Source organism: Rhinolophus sinicus, linkage group LG05, assembly GCF_036562045.2.
Source record: "Rhinolophus sinicus isolate RSC01 linkage group LG05, ASM3656204v1, whole genome shotgun sequence".
Lineage (NCBI taxonomy): Eukaryota > Metazoa > Chordata > Mammalia > Chiroptera > Rhinolophidae > Rhinolophus > Rhinolophus sinicus.
The window spans coordinates 93,387,955-93,400,728 of record NC_133755.1 but is presented as its reverse complement, the minus strand read 5'-3'; the positions used below and the strand labels follow the sequence as shown (position 1 = coordinate 93,400,728).

The 12,774-nt window shown below is 42.0% G+C and overlaps 1 protein-coding gene across 5 annotated transcripts in view; it reads left to right on the top strand.

Annotated features, from left to right (window-relative positions):
* The window catches only part of ADGRF5 (adhesion G protein-coupled receptor F5), a 98,510-nt gene extending 88,417 nt beyond the window's left edge, over positions 1-10,093 (top strand). For 4 of the 5 annotated variants that reach the window (XM_019734692.2, XM_019734690.2, XM_074333039.1 and 1 more), the window contains 6 exons: positions 1,101-1,280; positions 3,253-4,647; positions 5,907-5,948; positions 6,039-6,098; positions 6,705-6,789; positions 8,710-10,093. In XM_019734692.2, coding sequence (XP_019590251.2) covers positions 1,101-1,280; positions 3,253-4,647; positions 5,907-5,948; positions 6,039-6,098; positions 6,705-6,789; positions 8,710-8,789 — 1,842 coding nt within the window. In that variant the 3' untranslated portion in view covers positions 8,790-10,093. Of the gene's footprint in view, positions 1-1,100; positions 1,281-3,252; positions 4,648-5,906; positions 5,949-6,038; positions 6,099-6,704; positions 6,790-8,016; positions 8,084-8,709 lie in introns of all 5 variants that reach the window. The other variant, XM_074333038.1, reaches the window with a different exon arrangement.
* The last annotated feature ends 2,681 nt before the right edge of the window (positions 10,094-12,774 follow it).

Sequence of the window (12,774 nt, the reverse complement as noted above, 5' to 3'; positions counted from 1 at the left end):
AGATGTTAAATACATATTAATTTTGGCTAGGGTAATCAGGAAGTCGGTTTGAAAAACTTGGCTTCTGAGGTGGACCTTGATGGATGAAGTATTGAAGATATAAATTATCCTAATTGAAAAAGATAGAAATTATAATTTGAACTCAACATTGAGCACTGGTCCCAATTCTAGATATCTAGATACATTTTCAATGGAAAAGAGGCATGCTGGCCTGGCATGCTCCATTTTATTTATCCATTCAACATGTATTATTGAACACCTACTAAATGCCAAGTTAAATGACTTGTACTACGTTAGGCATTATGGGATATGAGAAGGACAGAGAAATATAACACACAGTTCACATTGTTAAGGAGCTTATAAATTAATCAGAGACATTAAAATTAGGAGACAAGATAACATTGGTAGAGCTATTACAAATGTGAAGTATATTAAATAAAACAAATACTTACACATTCAGAGGGAGAAATTTCCCTGAGTTGGAGCTCTCATCAAAGTTCTTCCTGGAGAAGATCAAATTTCAGTTCATTTTTTACTCATAAGTAGAAGTTAGATAGACAACACCAGTGTGATCATTATCGATAGGGTGATCTTATCATTTATCATCAAAACCAAGACACTTTTTGAAAATAAAAGAGGGCACTATTAATAATTACAACAGATACGAGCCAGAACTGTCCAAGGAAAATTCGGAGGGACAGTCTCCCTAATGATCAGCAATGCAAGTGATCAGAAAAGGCCAAGAGTAGCAAATGTGCTTACAGACTACCCAAGTGTCAATTTTATTCAACTTCAGTCTAGCTCTCTAGCAACCACATCTCCTTTCCTTTTTTTAAAATTAGTCATCAGGTTGACATATGTGTTTTCTGTTCCCCTTTTATGTGTGTGTGGGGGGGAAGCAATATTATGTAGCATTCCATTCTGAAGAGCACACACAGTTTAAGAGAAAAGTAAGTTATTACATGGGATATAATTATGGGAATGGGGAAAGAAGGGAACTACAGATATGAGAGATTTTGTTGTGGATGGAGCAGTAAGATTTGATGACTGGACTGATAGGCAAGTTTTTTGTTTGTCTGTGTTGGCTTTTGTTTTACTAGGCTTTGATCAAGAGCCCCTTTCAGGACAAGAAGCTGCCTACATACCTACAGGATCTTTCTAGTAGCACAGACCAGATGGCACACGAAGTCAGCTCATCTCCTGGGAGCCTGGGGGCCGTTGTTAACATCCTTGATTTACTCTCAATGGTTCCAACCAAAGTGAATTTAGAAATGATGATGGTGAGTTTGCTTAAGCCTCGTAGGAGTGTTGGGTCTTGTGTCCTCACCCCTCAAGACTGTGGTCAAGAAACATAATGCCTCCCCACTGCAGCTTCTTCTCTGTCTTTTCCAGACCTCTGTTCTGGATATAAGAGTCCTATAACATGCTTTGCCAAGCTATGGCTTTTAGGATACCAGGGAGTGTTTCCATATTCATTTGGGAACTTTAAGCAGATTTCTTTAGTGCATCTCTGCTTTAGTTTCTTCATTAAAATAGAACTAATTCTTATCTTCTTTCTAGGAAAACTAGGAATTAAGGTTTTCAGAATGGGTAAAAGGTGGGATTCTCAATGGTCTCGCACAAAACATGAACTGTGAAACAGCCAGATTTCCAGGAGGAAAGGGAATTCACTCACAAGAATGCAGATGAAGAGACTTGAATGAAAGGATATTTATAGAAGTAAAGAGAGGATTTTAAAAAAATAAAAAAGGTGATGAGATATCCAGAGACCAGAAACATTTAGGAGCCATTACTACCCCTGGGACTAGAGGAAGGAGAGGAAATAGGGCATCCACTGCTGAGTGAAAGCTGAAGCCTTGGAGGTAGGGGTCACTCAGCAGGAGCTATGATTTTGGGGGGATAGCTCTGTTGCCAAAGGTGTGCTGAGGAGAGTGTGGTGTGGGGGTGGGAGGTAATCGAAAAATACGTTTCAACTTCTTTCTTCTCCCACCATCCCATCTCCTGTCAATGCTTCCCATTGGCTGAACCCAACCAGAGGCCAACCGGCAAGCAGCTTCGGTCACAAGAGTCTAAGGAGGTTACATAGATTTCCTAGGGCTGCTATAACACATTGCCACAAACTGGGTGGCTTACAATGAAAGAAACATATTGTCTCACAGTTCTCAAGGCTAGAAGTTCAAACTCAAGGTATCGGCAGGGCCATATTCCCTCTGAAGTTTCCAGGGGAGAATCTTTCCTTGCCTCTTCCAGCTTCTACCATGTTTCCCTGAAAATAAGACCTAACTAGAAAATATGCCCTAGCATGATTTTTCAGGATGACATCTAATGTGCCTTTTGGAGCAAAAATTAATAGAAGGCCGGGTCTTATTTTCGGGGAAACACAGTAGTAGCTGCAGGCCTTCTTTGGCTTGTGACTGCCTCATTCCAGCCTTTAACTTTGTCTTCACATGGCCTCTCTTCTGCTCCATTTATCTTCTCCTTTTCTTCCTCTTACAAAGATACTTGTCATTGGATTTAGAGCCTACCTAGGTTATCCAGGATGATTTCCTCTCAAGATCCTTAACTTAATTACATCTAATAAAATCTGCTCCCCGCCCCAAACCCAAGACCCTTTCTCCAAATAAGGTCACATTCACAGGGTCTGTGTATAGGATGTGTATTTGGGGCCACCCTTCAACTAACTACAGGGCTTATAGTTTCAGAGAACAGAACAAGGCAAAAAAGCGTAGAGAAATTGTATTGAGAGAAGTCACAAACGGAAAATGACAAGCTCAAGTTGATGAGAGAGAATCAAAATGTTTAGCAAGCAAGAAAGATGCCTTGACACCAATGGCATTGCTTATTTGATTCTCAGCAGCTGAGAGTGACTTTTGTGACTACCTTGCTAGTGAAATACCACCCACCAAAGAGTCTTTACAAGCTTGAGAGTTAAAAGAAAATAAAACAATTAATGAACATCTTTGCCAGCCTGTTGAATTGGTCTTAGCGAGTGGTGGGGGTTGGTTCTCACGATCACTATTGTTAAATGTTTAATGAAATCTCATGGTCTTAGGGACTGACTCAGCCTCTGCTAATTCCCTGTCATAAAAAGGTGGGTCCAAGATCCCTGCAGCCCATGATGCCTTATTTTTCTCTTCTCTTTTCCTCTTACCTATACCCACTCAACCAGTTTCCAGGGAGATGTTACTGTTTTTTTCTCTTTTATGATTGAAAGAATTTGGTTGATTTGATCCCATGTCATGTCAATTACAGCATGTTCTCTCCACGGTTAATGTCATCGTTGATAAGCCCATCTTGAGTACCTGGAAGGTGTTAAAACAGCAGCAAACCAATCACAGCTCAAAGCTACTGGATTCAGTGGAAAGATTTTCCCGAGCATTACGGTCAGAAAACAGCGCTAGTTTGTCCATCTCTCAGACTAATGTGCAAATGAAGAGCATGGTAATAGAACCTGGCCCCTGCAAACCCTACAAACAGAGCTTCCTTTTCCCAGACCCTGACCTCTGGGGCAATGTGGCCATTGACAAGTATCAGCTGGAACACTTGCAAGCAAATTCACCTATTATTGTCACCGTGGCGTTCCCAACTCTCCAATCCATCCTCGCCCATGACGTTCAGGGAAATAATTTTGCCAACAGCTTAGTGATGACAACCACTGTCAGTCAAAAAATAACCATGCCATTCAGGATTTCAATGACTTTTAAGAACAACAACTCCTTCGGTGGGAAACCACAATGTGTCTTCTGGAACTTCACCCTTGCCAACTACACAGGGGGGTGGGATAGTAGTGGGTGCCATGCTAAAGTTGAGGGGGCCAGTATCTTCTGTAGCTGTGACCACCTAACGTCATTCTCCATCCTCATGTCCCCTGATTCGCCAGACCCTGATTCTCTCCTGAAAATTCTATTGGATATCATTTCCTACATTGGGTTGTGCTTTTCCATCTTGAGCTTAGCGACCTGTCTAGTTGTGGAAGCTATGGTGTGGAAGTCAGTGACCAAGAATCGGACTTCCTACATGCGTCACATCTGCATTGTGAACATTGCTGCCTCCCTGCTGGTTGCAGACATCTGGTTCATTGTGGCCTCCACCATCCGCGACAATTACTACCTACTCAATGAGACAGCCTGTGTGGCTGCCACCTTCTTCATCCACTTCTTCTACCTCAGTGTCTTTTTCTGGATGCTCACTCTGGGCCTCATGCTCTTCTATCGCCTGGTTTTTATCCTGCACGATGCAAGCAAGTCCACTCAGAAGGCCATTGCATTTTCTCTTGGCTATGGCTGTCCTCTTGTCATCTCAGTCATCACGGTGGCAGCCACCCAGCCCCAGGAAGTCTACATAAGGAAGAATGCCTGTTGGCTCAACTGGGATGACACCAAAGCTCTGCTGGCCTTCGTCATCCCAGCACTGATGATCGTGGTGGTGAACGTGACCATCACCGTGGTGGTCATCACCAAGATCCTGAGACCTTCCGTTGGAGACAAGCCCAACAAGCAGGAGAAGAGTAGCCTGTTTCAGATCACCAAGAGCATTGGGGTCCTCACACCGCTCTTGGGGCTCACCTGGGGTTTTGGTCTTGCCACTGTGTTCCAGGGAAGCAATGCTGTGTTCCACATTGCATTTACTCTCCTCAATGCCTTCCAGGTAAGTTCTGCCGGGCCAGGCTCTCAGGAAATGTCTATGCTGGTGGGACAAATTAATGCTAGAAACACAAACAGAAGTGGGGGTGGGGAAGGATTTTAGTTCAGAGGAAGACCTGGCTCTAAAGAGCAGTAATCACAAGACCTCAATGAGATCAAAGAACACATTCCTCTGCTCCCATGAAACCAGGTACCTCTTATCACCTGCATTATCATTTAGTTGCATGTGCGACTCTCCTCTAAGTACCCTGATAATGCAAGTCAGGAGGAAAGGCCCTTTCCTACACCGACTTTTGCTATTTACCTAACATTATCTTGATGCCATCCATTCTCTCCTAAATGAAAATGCCGCTATGAAACCAAGTCATCTCTCCAGTTAATTTCCGCAAGCAATTCAATGAGCTCTGTCCCTGTGAGGTCAGGGACAGCATCTGTCTTATTTATCGCTGTATTCCCTAGTGCCTAAAAAAGGCCTCGGCACAGAGTAGGTACTCAATCACTATCGGGTAAATGAAACAAATTCTCTGCCCCCACACAGTATGTTCTCTGGAATCATTTGCTGAAGAATGAAAGAATGGATGTCCTGTGTAGGTAGACAGTCTGCTGCTATACTAAAATGAAAAAGACATCCTCTTTGTTATCCTGTAGCACACAACTTATTACAATATGAGCCAAATTGTTAGAAAAGCTTTAGCAGAGGTACAGACAACAAGCCTTTGGAGCACAAGGAAGGAAATGCTTAATTGTGACTTAACCCGTGGCTTGGATGGTAAGCATAGGACCCATGAGCTGGAGAGGAGGAGGGGGTATGGAAGCCAAGGTGAGACACTGCCGCATGGATGCTCACGCCCGAACCTTGTAAATCCTGACTTCTACTACTGGGCCCATGGCTCCAAAGCATAGGGTTCATGTCTAATGACATTTATAATATGCTTGACTAGAAGGGACTGATTATTCCACCCCACACCCCAGGTCCTCATTACGGCTATGTAAGGAAGACCATGGACATAAGAGGTATTTATAGCACAACCAACAGGATCTCTGGTTCACAACTGGGGGAAAACAGAAAATAGCCTTATAACATTGAAGGTCGCTTGGGTGGACCTACTGCCTCCCTTTTACCATTATCATCTACTAGATTTAGTTAATAAATGCAAAGGTGGAAAGAAGTAATACAAATTCAATTCCAAGTTAACAATACTTCCTGTTTTGCTGGGCAATAGAATATGATTAAAATGCACTTCTTTTCAATTCGTTTTTCAGGGATTATTCATTTTACTCTTTGGATGCCTCTGGGACCAGAAGGTAAGAACATGACAGTTTCATGCTCCTAGAAAAGTCTGAAGTGCTTGTGGCATGTTGAATTTATGATGGCTTTTTTTTAAAACAATGCAGGTACAGGAGGCTTTGCTGAAAAAATTTTCACTGTCGAGATGGTCTTCACAGCACTCAAAGGTAACTTTTTCTTTCCTAACAACTTGAAAAATCCTCTCTCTCCACAATCAGTTTTAGCATGGATTATTCCCCTGTTTTTGCTTCTCCCCTGATTCTGCCTATTAAACACAGCCGTGAAAGTATCATTAAGATGCTGTCCCCACACCTTTAAACAGGGGTCAAACAGCACAGATAATATCAACTGGAGGTTAAAATCACATTTCACTGAGAAGCAACCAATGAGTTTCTGGGGACACGCAAGGCAATAGAGAACACAATTTGAGGAATAATGATGAATAGAACTTTCTGTAGTTCATTTTGGAAAATGACTATTGCACTCAAATATTTTGGACTGTTTTCACATGTCAAAAGACACTAAACTCTATAAAAGAGTGAAGCACTTAATTGAAAGTTCTTTTCCTAATACTGATGATGAGATTCCAGTGTTTCAAGGTGCTTTCCTGCTTGAAGAAGAAATTCATGATCATCCAAGCTCTCACCTTAAAGTGGGATGAGATACTCATGCAGTGACCACTAAAGGGCAGCAAATGAATCCTCCTAGTGCTAGAACAGGGCCGTGGTCTAAAACATCTGCTTTGTAATTGTCTTTTTTTTTCTCTTTTCCAGTCAACATCTCTAGGTTCATCTACACCTGTATTTTCTATGAGTTCTCCCATCTCAAGACGATTTAACAATTTGTTTGGTAAAACAGGTATGTAGTGAGCGCTAGACACTCCCTAGGTTGACGCAAACAAAGTTGACCTGATGGGGTGTCTCATACCCCCACTTTCCCACTCGCCGCTTCATGGCATTTTTTGCAATGGCCTCATTGGGCAGAGGGTAAATACAGGAAAAGAACTTGCTTATATTTTCCCAAACCACCAGGAGGCTGGCACAGAGGGCAACTGCCTTCAGTGGGCAACTAATCATAATTTATAAAGAATAAGATTTGGAGACTCTAGACAAGCCTAGGGAGAGCTATCTGACAAAATGATGTGAACCATTAAAATGGGAACGGTAAACTGCTGGCCTTATCAAGCACAGAGTTATTTTCTATTCATGTGAAAGAGAAATAGGTGGGTCATATTTCTTGGTTATGGTGCAGCAAAGAATATGGTTAGAAAATCCTACTATAGGAGCCCATGCTATGGGTTTCTTCCCCCCCCCCCTTTTTCCCCCCCATTTTTGGAGCATGCTTGTTTTACACATCAACATTATAAAACTGTGCGTCCATATAGAAGGGATCACCCATGCACAGTTAAAATGTCTACCTTGGAGGTATACAATAAATAATATTAATGGCTTTGGGCAATAAGTTTCAGCTATTCTGGCAAGATAAAACTCCTGTCCCATGTTCCTATCCCTGCCAAGGAACTAAGCACCACAATTCCTTTCAGCTTCTTGAAACCTAACAAATGCAGAATCTGGAAATGTATCAGTATTACTGCCTGAGGCTTTTCATATAAAAGCAAAATCTGAGAAGGCTCATGTTAATTGTTAAAACTCTGGAGGGGACTTGGTGGTTTGGGCTTCAGTTTGAGGCATTACTCATGAAACTGGAGGACCTTCACTTTTGATTTTGAAAGTCAGTGATTGGACCTGTTGTGAAATGATGAGATCTTCAGAGTGTCTTAGAACCATTGCATTTGACCAGCATGGTCACTGGGACCTGTTTACCATTTTCATTAAAGTGAAATAGAGAAAACTCTATGAAATGATTCTATGTAATCAGAATTACGTAATATGTAAGGCCAATAAAAGGTGTTCCTTGTATTTGAATCAGTCCGATAAAAGTTGGAGTTGGGCTCTGTTCCCAAAGTCCCAGGGCCTGAGATTTCCCATCATTGCCACTTGACAGTCTCTTGGGGTCATTAATACAGCTCCCCATTGTCTTATCTGAGGCTTCCATAATCACTGTAACTTTGGTTTATGTTGTCAGCAGCCCCAAAGGGCCCCCCAGGCAATGATGGAAACTTTGTTAGCAGTGGCAGTTCACCAATCTGATGGTAGGGTGGGCACCATGTCCCTTCCCTTGCCCAACACACACTCCCTACTCTCCCTGTGCGCAGTCCCCATCTTCCTGCTGACACAAGCCTGCTGCACCAGCTCTCAGCACTTTTGTTGGCACCCCTGAATTCTGCTTTTCTGGTCCTGCCTTCTCCTCTCTGTACATTTCTCTTCTGTTTCCTTTCCCCCTTCACCCCCCTACCCCATCACCTTCCAGCTCAGCCTCCAAGCCCCTCCTAAGAGCTTCCCCAAGTCAGCCCAACCCAAGGGGACCAGGGAGGGTCCCTCATACTGATGTCTGCAGGCCCATGCATGTGATGGCATGTGGAGGGCTGCCCATGTTGAGATCGTCCTGTCCTTTGTAGAAATCTGGCTGTGGGTCTGATGGGACGTAGTTAGTGCTTGTCTTGTTGGCTGCCATGCATGCTTGAGAACGACAGCTTTGTTTGTTCTCCGGCACTTTCGGGTCTCGGGAGGGAGGACGGCAGGCATGGGTTTGTTCCCAGGCATGGCGAGCTTACCTGGCTCCTGGACTAGAGTTCCCCCTGACGCCTGTAGGAGAGGGTCATACCCGAGGGGTCACGCAGGCTTATCTTTGAGGCTAAGCTGCTGTTCTGTTTTTCAGGAACATACAATGTTTCCACCCCAGAAACAACCAGTTCATCCGTGGAAAACACATCCAGTGCTTATTCGTTGCTCAATTAAGAACAGGAAAATCCAACCCACATGACCTCTTGGGGAACAGTGGATATATTCTGAAAAAGAGATCCTTTCAAAGCCCTGGGTAAAGTGTTTTCTCCATAGGCTTCTGGGAACAGATGCTGAAGAGACTTTCATGAGGGAAGAGGTTTTCTTTTGTAAAGACAGGCTAAAAGCAATTGTTCCATTTGTTTTGCTGCCCTACCCACACCTTTTGTGGGATACCAAATGTGTATAGTATTTAAGTGAAACTCAAGTCCCCCAAGGCCCAACTTCTCTGTCTATATTGTAAAATAGAATTTCAAAGAGACATTTTCACTTTTCGCATGTTGGGCACAAAGATAAACTTTGAAAATAAGTAAAAGGCTAGTATCTAGGAAATACTTTAGTGACTTTAAGGAAGGAAGGGAGGGAAGAAGGAAGGAAGGAAGGAAGGAAGGAAGGAAGGAAGGAAGGAAGGAAGGAAGGAAGGAAGGGAGGAAGGAAGGAAGGAAGGAAGGAAGGAAGGAAGGGAGGAAGTAAAGAAGGGAAAAAAGTGGAGAAAAACTTTAAGGACTACATTTTAAGATTTCCATGTTAATAATCTAATACAATTACTCAAATACCACAACACTGAGAATTGAAAAATGGCTCAAAAATGGAGACTGAAATCAAACCATGGGGAAAGTTCAATCAATATCTTCCTGGTATTTTCTTGGCGAAGAGAGGGAAAAAGAGGCAGTAGAAAAAAACAGGAAGAAAATTACATCATCAGGATTCTTTCAAGTGGATAATAATACTTACAAGAAATGCAATGTCAACTGTAATTGAAAAATAAAAAAATTATTAAAAAAAGAAATGCGTGGAAGGAGACATGAGTCTACTGATGTTAAATACATACGTATATATTTTTACATTTAAGGTCTAAGCTAAGCGGAATGAATATGCAAAGAAAGTGTGATAACCATCCTCTATCAGATCCAAGTAGGTCCAACTGCTGATTGCATTTTTATAGTTTATTAGAAAAGGCTTATGTTTTGATTTGTTCCAAGTTTTAAAAGCAAAAGATACATATTTTATATCCATTAATTGCCAAATGTGATATATTGCACTGAAAACAGACTCCAACTGTCATATAGGTATTATATTTAACAGCTTTAACCAGGTACTTCTCTGTGCATTATAGAATAGATTTGAATAATCTTATAGCACTGTATGTTATTCGTGTTGTTGTTACTGTGGCGTTAGTGACCGTGGTGTGTTGTATAGCTCTCTATGTATTAGCTCTTTCAGTCTTTTAGTTCCCAGACCAATATACGTTAAGAATCTTATACTGTCTAATTTGTGTTTATTCCAACCACTTGGAAATCTTCCAGAACGAAGTCTTATAGCTGGCCAGTCTATGCTCTTAATGACACTTTACCTTGACGAACAGATGGTGAAGGTTTTCCCAAGAATTTGATTATTTGTGATGCAGGCCTTTCATATAAATATAAATATTTATTAAAATTGCATCCATATGAAAGTTAACCATGTGCTGTAGCTACAGCAACTTTACATTCCAAATCAAAGTCTGATCCCTGGGAGACAATGAGGCAGAATAAAAATGTGGGGCAACTCGGAAAGTGTGGGTTGTGTGGTTTCCATGAGGACTGGAACCTAAGTAAATGGGCTCAACCATTGGAAAGGTGGGACCAAAGAGGCTGAGATTCAACAATCATTTATCACAGTTTGAAAGAGTTGTCTTTTAATATTTTAATTCTTTAAAATCTCTTCCTTGTATTTTTAATTTTTAATTCTACTCTGGTTTTCTTTTCTTCATGGGGAGGGGGAGGTGGAACAGATAGAAATACTAATAATACTGAAAGTAAATGAACTTTTTAGTTTTACACGTTCACAGATGACTTATACCTTGACTCCTACGTTTGCCTGAAAATTATCACATCACTACTCCAACTAAGTAGTTCATTATTTAAAGTCGTTAAAGGAAATCATTTTTAGGCTATAAAATTCTCCTGGGCGTGATCAATTTGGGGCAGAGCTCAGTAGTGAGAAGACAGAGCCAGAAGTTAGGTCGGAGGATCCATGGAAGTAGAATTAGACTTCAGAGAAAGATTGGCTTGGACTGATCTGTTTCCTGGGGTTATATCAGGGAGAACTGAGGCAGGGTTGCAGCACAATTTAGCGTGACCGTCTTGACAAGAGCAGCCAAGGAAAGCACAGCACTCAGGAGGAGGCCGTGGCCCTCATGTTAAAAAACACAATGGCACAAGAAACACTGAACTTCCACTCACTTCTGTGGGGGTCCTTTGGGAATCATTGTGTTTGACGTTATAAAGGGAACCTCTGTAATGGCAGGAACCTTCGGCAGAGTTCCATAGGATGTGGATCTGGCTCTCTGCCCATGTTCATTCACTGAGGCACGTCCTAACTCCCAACACACACACACACACACACACACACACACTGCATGTGTCCCCCACCTTCCCAGCCGCAGCACTGGATGCAAATTCTAGAGAAGTGATGCAAACAAAAAACTGGAGAACTATTTGCAGGTTTATTGCCCACCTGCAAGATACACAGCTCAATCCCTGCTCTTTGCCTAAAATAAGCAGTAGAATTCAAAATCGTAAAAGACAGTATCCATGAATCTGTAAATTTTGTGAAAGCAGAAGCCCCTGTTGGCTGTGAGGTCACCGGTTCTCAATCAGCAATGGGTACAAGGCTTTAATAGCAGATTTCTGAGGCAGGGGGCACGATGGCCCTGATGTTGGTATAAAGTGAGATGTGTGGTCTTCTTCATTTCGAAAGTGCTCCCTGCCTCCCCACGTTCCTGACATCTCAGTGCCTAAAGACAGTTCCATTGGCCAAAATTTTCTTGCATGAAGGGACCATCTATTCAGTCTGTTTCTTGAAAGAGATCTGTGCTAATGCTTCTGAGGTTGTGAGGTTGGACATTCACAAATGAGCAATTAATATAAACGACAGAAATCTTCTCTGCAAAGACTGTAAGTCCAGTGGAACACATCGTCTCTTGAATGAGTCATGGGTCTGCCATCCTTTTCCCTATTTCTTGTTGTTTAGGTGGAGAAAGAGGTCAATAAAGATTCATGAATTTTTTTTAGGGTGTAGGTTGCTAAGGCCAGAAATTAAGGAACACTGTGGGAAGTCATAGGCTTTTGTGGTTGGTGTAGAGAATTTCAGAGGGGTCCAAGTTGGAAGGTTCAAAAAACAAGTTACACGGAGATGAGAAAGAAAGATTGTAGTAACCAGTAAGTGCAGAAGTGGGGGAGGAGTTTTTCTGAAGTGAGTGGAACAGCAAGTCACAACCATTTGAGAAGATAAGAGGAAATGAGTGTGTTGGCAATTGTGTATAGTGCTGCAAGAAACATAGGGGTGCATACATTTTTTTGAATTAGAGTTTTGGATTTCTCCAGATAGATACCTAGGAGTAGAATTGCTGGATCATAAGGTAGTTCCCATTTTCAGATTTTTGAGATACCTCCATACTGTTTTCCATAGTGGCTGCACCAATCTGCAATCCCACCAACAGTGCACAAGGGTTCCCGTTTCTCCACATCCTCACCAACACTTATTGTTTGTTGATTTACTGATGGTAGCCATTTTGAATGTGATCACTGCCCTGTACACCTGAAGCTGAACAATAATGAATGTCAATTACAATTATATACATAGATATGTATATATATATGTATATTTACAAGAAGCGGAGTACAGCATTAGGAATAGAGACAGTGGAAATGTAATGGCACTGTGCGATGTCAGAAGGGTAGCAGATGGGGGGAGGGTAGTTGCCACTGTGTGAGGGATATAAATGATAAATGTCTAACTATTACGTTGTTTTATGCACCTGAAACTAATAAAAAGAATGTTAAAAAAAAAGAGGACATGAGTGTGGTCGTAGAAATACCATGTAGGTGGCATACATTTTATTTGTGGCATGTGATATTGATGTCACACGGGGCTTCTGCATCCCAAAGAGAAGGTCAGT